General features: G+C 46.1%; 1 protein-coding gene across 1 annotated transcript in view; it reads left to right on the top strand.

The window, feature by feature from the left end:
- The first annotated feature begins 1542 nt into the window (after positions 1-1542).
- Aldh7a1 (aldehyde dehydrogenase 7 family member A1) overlaps positions 1543-6439 on the top strand; it is a 36125-nt gene continuing 31228 nt past the window's right edge. Inside the window, exons 1-3 of the mRNA XM_005356120.3 lie at positions 1543-1782; positions 3030-3083; positions 4654-4719. Coding sequence (XP_005356177.1) covers positions 1591-1782; positions 3030-3083; positions 4654-4719 — 312 coding nt within the window. The 5' untranslated portion in view covers positions 1543-1590. The remainder of the gene's footprint in view (positions 1783-3029; positions 3084-4653; positions 4720-6439) is intronic.

Genomic DNA, 6439 nt, shown 5'->3' with positions numbered 1-6439 from the left:
AAAAAAAAAAGAAAAACCACTGGGTTAGTCATGTTGTTACATTGGTAGACTGCCCAGCATGCATGATGCTCTAGGTTTAGTTGCTAGCACTGTATAGTCAGGTGCTTTGAGCCTGCCTGGACTATCAGCACTCAGGTGGAAGAGGCAGTTGTTAAAGTCATCCTTCATTGTGTAGTGAGTAGGAGGCTAGCCTGGGCTACATAAGACTTTGTCTAAAAAGGTGCATTAATTTTCATATGTTGTTTTGTACCTAACTACTTTGCTGCCAAATGTTGCCAGATATTAGAAATACTTGGTAAATCTTGGAGGTTTTTATTATTTTATTTTATTTTTCTTTTTGATACAGGGTTTCTCTGTGTAGACCTGGTTGCCCTAGAACTCACTTTGTAACTAACTCTATAGACCAGGCTGGCTTCGAACTTACAGAGATGTGATGTGCCTCTGCCTCCTGTGTGCTGGGATGAGAGACTTGTACCACCACCAGATTTTTAAGGAAAGTATCATATTATATGCAAATAAATATAGTTTTTGATTCTTCCTTTCCTGTTTGTATCCTTTTGTGACTTTAGCAACAGGGTAGAACGCATTGGAAATATGTTGAAAACATAGGAGGAGAATCATTGAGAAACCCAATATGGCCTGGGAATCACAAGGGCAAGTAATAGGCTGGAAATGACCAGACACCTATTTAATTTGAATGCATGTGTCTAGTGCTGATGAGATGTAGGGTTTCCTTTATAAAAAAAAAAAAAAAAGGCCTAGTTATTGGGGGAATGACACAGAGTTATCCTAAGAGGATGAGGGGGAAGGATATGCTAGGCGAAATGGAGAGTGAAGAACATTGATCAAAATGGTCCGTTCTTCCAAAGAAAGAAGATACTCAGGCAGCGTTATTTAGAAGGTGATGCAATCATGCAATACTTTTCATTTATTAGGAAACATTTGTAATTTACCAAGGCAGTGAAAATGACCCTCTTCAAACCTTCAAACCACTGAAAAAACCCTCAGGGCTACAACAGAGACCAGTGATACTACGTACAGCTCCTTAAGAGCCGATTAGAAAGGCTGAGATTTTCAGGCCTCAGCCCAGACCCACGGAATAAGCATGCCCGGAATACCCTGACCACTATGGCCTATGAGCATATCATTGTTTGAAAGCTCCTCTCTAACACACTGGACTTCAGAACCAACGGGAGGCGCGTTTCCCCGCCCCCACCTCCGCCCTCGCCCTCACCTCCGCCCCCGTCCTCCACCTCCGTCTCCGTCCCCCCACCTCCGCTTACGCCCCCACATCTGGCCCACCCCAGACCCCGAGGCAACCTTGTTGTCCAGCGTGTGAGATCAGTAAGACCCCCCGGGGCAAACGGGGGGGGGGCGCGGCGTGTGGTCGGGAGGTGGAGCGAGGCTGCCCAATCGGCTCCCGGGAGAGGGGTCTGCCCAGTGGACGTTCGCGGAAGCGGGTGGGAGAGGAAGGTCCTCCACGGACTGGGCAGGGGGCGGGGCCTGCCCTGCGGACTCTCTCGGGTGGGGGGCGGGGCCATATTTCCGGGACTCCCAAGCGGCGGGGGCTTCTGGCGTTTTGAGCTCGGTATGTGGCGTCTAGCTCGCACAACGTGCGAGCAGACTGTGAAGAGTTGCAAGCTTTTCCGCCCTCCGTGCAGGCCTACCGCCCTCATGTCCACTCTGCTGATCAATCATCCCCAGTATTCTTGGCTGCAAGAGCTGGGGCTCCGCGAGGAAAACGCGGGCGTGTATAATGGACACTGGCGCGGCGGAGGAGAGGTATGCGAGCGCCCCGGAAAGCCAAGGATTTGCCGGGGAGGCCAGGAGGCGGGCCCCCCCATTACCATCTTCTCTTGACTGGAACTGTGGGAGGATAGACAGGGTGGGAAGTTTTAAATTCGTACAATAGAAGTTTTCTCACAAAGACAAGAATAAGCGAACTTTAGATTTTAGCGCCGCGAGGAATCGATGGAGGTTTTGGAGCCTCCAGGAAGGCTAAACCCCAGGGCTTAAAACCGTATGGCAGTTTTACTTGGGATCTGTCACAAGCTCGACCTGGCTAAAGTCTTGTGAATTTTTTTCACCTTGAAGACTTGATTTTTAATATTTATTGCCCAAACTTGTCACGGTAATAAAACGTTTTCTAGAATGCAGTAGACAGGTAAGTTATAGTTGCCCAAAACTTAGTTGCGTAGTTTCAAAGGAAGGAAAGGAAGCTTTTTCAGAAGCCTGACGTTCAGCTGTACCAGAATCTGCTTTGGTTCAGAAAACACAACTTCTTTTCAAGGCTACCGTTGACCGTAGGAGAGCCAGGTGATTTTTTTTTTTTTTCGAGACAGGGTTTCCCTGTGGCTTTGGAGCCTGTCCTGGAACTCGCTCTGTAGACCAGGCTGGTCTCGAACTCACAGAGATCCGCCTGCCTCTGCCTCCCAAGTGCTGGGATTAAAGGCGTGCGCCACCATCGCCCGGCGAGCCAGGTGATTTTTAATTGTTGTGAAATTGGGGGTTACGTTCTGTTGTCTCTTTTAAAAAAACAAAAAAAAAAAAACAAACAAAAAACCTCTTTGCCCTCAGCTGCTTCTTTTGTGGCTTTAGTCGTTAATGGCTGATAAAATGTAGCCTTTTAGCTGTGCTTCAGTCTTATCTTTACACTTGGAAACCTCCAGTTTCATCAACCCAGGCTTTTTTGTAGTTTGGACTTGGGCGGTGTGTTTCCAGACCAGAGGGTGGGCAGAGTAAGGTGGTAAAGCAGTAAGTTAAACTGTCAGTTGAATTTCTGGTTACCCTAAGTGAGTGTGTTGTGCGTCTTGACCCTAGTATTTAAATGACCAGCTCGTGGATTTTACAGAAAGTTCCTAATGCATAGATAAGAAACCCAAGACTGCTCTGAAGAGTGGGTTAATCATAACAGAAGTTACCCTAAAGGCTCCTATTTTGCTTTTCTTTTTCGATTTGGTTTCTCCTCAATTAGGGAATGGTTCTAATTTCCATGTATGGTTGTCATCTTTTTGTTTGTCTCTTTCAAGGTAATTACGACCTATTGTCCTGCTAACAATGAGCCAATAGCAAGAATCCGACAGGTAAGTTGCTGAAGCTCAGGCTGTTACAGGGAACTGTGCTAGGTCTTTAGAGGCAAAGGTTAAGATCAGCACAGAAGTGAGGAATCATGTACTTTCTTGTCATTGTGAGCCTCTCTGGGGGGGTCTGCTCACTCTGGCTTGGTGGTATTAGCTGGAAAGGGTACATCAGAGAGGATGAGACAGAGGCTTTTTTTTCTTTTTTGTTTGAATACAAGATACCTAGCCTAGAGCTTGCTTTTAGCTGACTTTTAGCAATAGGCATGCAGCACCATGCTAGGTTTTTGCTGGGGCTTGAACCCAGAGCTTCGTGCATGCTAGGAAAGTTGAACTGCATTCCTAGTGTCCTTGGGTATTGCTTCTGACTCAATCCAGAGGTTCTCTTTCTTTTTTTAAGAATGAAGATTCTGATTTTTCAAATCTGGATTGGAGCTCACGATTGAACTTTCTAATATGGGTCGTATGTTGTATCCAGATGAGGCTAGACCTTGATTTGAAAAACGAGGCTTTAAAGCACAATTGTGCTGTCTTTTCTTGTATTAGATTCTAGCTGGTGTTTCTATATATGCTTTAGTTTTATTTAATATTTCTATATCCCTCTCCCCTTCCCCACCTAGCTGGGAACTGAACCCAGCGCTTCAGCTATGCTCATCAAGAGTTTTGCCCCCAGCTACAACTCTAGCCTTCTGGATTGTAGACTGTTGAAATCATTATCGTCTTGAGTCTTAGGGAGAGAGAAATTTCCACTCTTTTTTGCAAAGATGTATATATATTCTAGAAGGCAAGTAACTGTGGTCAGTTGCTGGGCAGTGGTGGCGCACATGCCTTTAATCCCATCACTTGGGCGGCAGAGGCAAGTGGATCTCTGTGAGTTCGAGGCCAGCCTGGTCTACAGAGCGAGTTCCAGGACAAGCTTTTAAAGCTACACAGAGAAACCCTGTCTCGAAAAACCAAAACAAAACAGAAACCCACAGCTCTCACCTCAAAGGGAATAGGATATAGCCTTTTCTGGAGCCAGATTTGAGTAGCCACCACACCCTGAGAAACACAGCAAGGTTACTCCAGGTTGCTCCCTCAGGGAAGCTGTCTCTTGGAGTTTTATAGTCGCAGGGAAATGAAAGTTGTACGTCAAGGCAATAGTGGGTACAGCGAGATGGGGGCTCCGTCTGTTATCTGATGACATTCTCTACCTTTGGGACTAGTGGTCTGTTAAATTGATAGATTCCTGAAGATCTTTTATCGGTTAGCCACAAAATGTTCCGACAGACACCAAGGTGAGCGAGGAATTCAGGGGGCTGAAACTAGCTCAGGGTAAGGTACTTAGGCTGCATTCCAACCCCTCTGCATCTGTTCTTTTTTTTTTTTTTATTTTTTGAGACAAGATTTCACTGTGTACGTTTGGCTGTCTTAGAACTCACTCTGTAGACCAGTATGGCCTCGAACTCACAGAGCTCTTTCTCCTGAGTGCTGGGATTAAAGGCCCTCTGCAGTTCTAATCAGTATCTGCAGACACAGCCTCTTTCTGGGAATTCCCACTCTTTCTTCATTCCTTTTCTCTCACCCCAATTCTTAGGCCAGTTCGGAAGACTATGAAGAAACTATAAAGGAAGCCAAGGAAGCATGGAAAATGTGGGCAGAGGTAAGGATGCGTCCCTGGTCCCCACTGCCGAACAGGTCACCTGCTGTAATTATGAAAGACAGATAAACATGAGACAGGGCTGAAATGTGCGATCTTGGGGACTGTGTTAATTTCCTCCCTGGTATTCACAAAATAGTGTCCTTCCCATCTGGGATTACAGGGATGGGTAACTTTAAAATCGATGAAAACTCTTATGATATGGCGTAAACCGGAGCCAGGAATATTCTCCCCCAAAACTTGTAATTGAGCAAAAGAAGGGGAGCTCTTTGTTCTGTGCGCCTGCTGCCTCTCCTCTCAGACTGGCCAGGGACAGCATGTCTTCACAGCATGCCTGGCTCCAGAGTAGGCACACTGTTTTCTCAGGGGTAAGGAGTTCCTATTGGCCACGAGGCAGAATCTGCCTCCTTCGTCTTTGCACACCATCCATCCTGGGTTAAAAAAAGAAAAAAAAGCCAAAGTGCGGCTGCTCACTGGGTGGTCGCTCACACCTTTAATCCCAGCATGTGGGAGGCAGAGGCAAGTGGATCTCTGGCCAGCCTGGTCTACAAAATGAGTTCCAGGACAGCCAGGACTGTTACACAGAGAAACCCTGTCTCAAACAAAACAAAACAAGCAAGCAAACAAACAAAAACAACCAAAAACAAACCCAAAAAACAAAGAGCCAAAATGAGAACTCTGAGGGGCTCCTGGGCTGGGCTCACTGAGCCTCCACTATAGGTCATTGTGGAGGGGAATCAGAAGAGAAGGAGTCACTAGGGTTTTCTGGCAGCCCTCTGCCTCCATCAGAGTGTGTTCATGAAGAGGGGAGATGAGGGATGTTTGTCTTCAGGAGTTGTCACGAGGGTTATATCGTTTAATCATGCATTGTTTGCAGGTGTTCATGGTGGCGCTGGCACATGGCGGGCGTCAGTACACTATGATGCCATGTGTTGGAGCCTGAACTTGCGTCCTCAGGCTTGGTGGCAGGTGCCCTTACCCCCTTAGTCATCTCAACAGCTCCCTGGCGTTTTGGTTTCTCTTTTTGTTTTAAGGATCATGCAGTATGAAAATCAAATTAGTCTTAACTCCAACCTTGCCAGTACAGATGTTGTCAGAGCTGCCTTTGGGTTTTTCTCCCCCAGCTCTCATGTGTTTACTCCACCGCTGTGTTTCTTCTGTGCACGTTACATGACGTGTGCACAATTTCAGGATCACTTTGTATGCCAAAAAACTAATGCATACTTTTAAAAAGTGCTTATTTTTGTATGTCTGTGCACATGGCGCGTGTGTGTTGGCACATGTATTATGGAGGACGTGTGGTGGTCAGAGGACAATTTTGTGGAATCACTTCTCTTTGACTTCACATGGGCCTTGGAAATCAAACTCACGTTGCCAAGGGCATCCTTTCTCCCCTTCTTCTTTGTCTTCTTTTTTTTTTTTTTTCTGCGATATATTGTATGGAGGCCAGGGAATATCTTGTCTCAGTCTCCCAGTGCTGGAATCATTCTCGTCTTTGAATGAGAAATATTTTATGCTCGTGTGTGTCTATCTAGAGTAATACAAGCATGTTTGAGAACAGTTCATGCGGTTTCAGGGTCTGTTTTTCTAGACTGATTTTAAAGACTTTATTTGGTGCTGATGGTGATGGTGGTGGTGATATGTGTGTGCCGTAATGTGCATATGGAGGTCAGTGGTCAGTTTTGTGGAGTTGGTTCCCTCCTGCCATCTTTTTTTTTTTTTT

This window comes from Microtus ochrogaster, chromosome 18 (assembly GCF_000317375.1).
Source record: "Microtus ochrogaster isolate Prairie Vole_2 chromosome 18, MicOch1.0, whole genome shotgun sequence".
NCBI classification, from domain to species: Eukaryota; Metazoa; Chordata; class Mammalia; order Rodentia; family Cricetidae; genus Microtus; species Microtus ochrogaster.
This window is presented reverse-complemented; position numbering and strand designations above follow the sequence as displayed.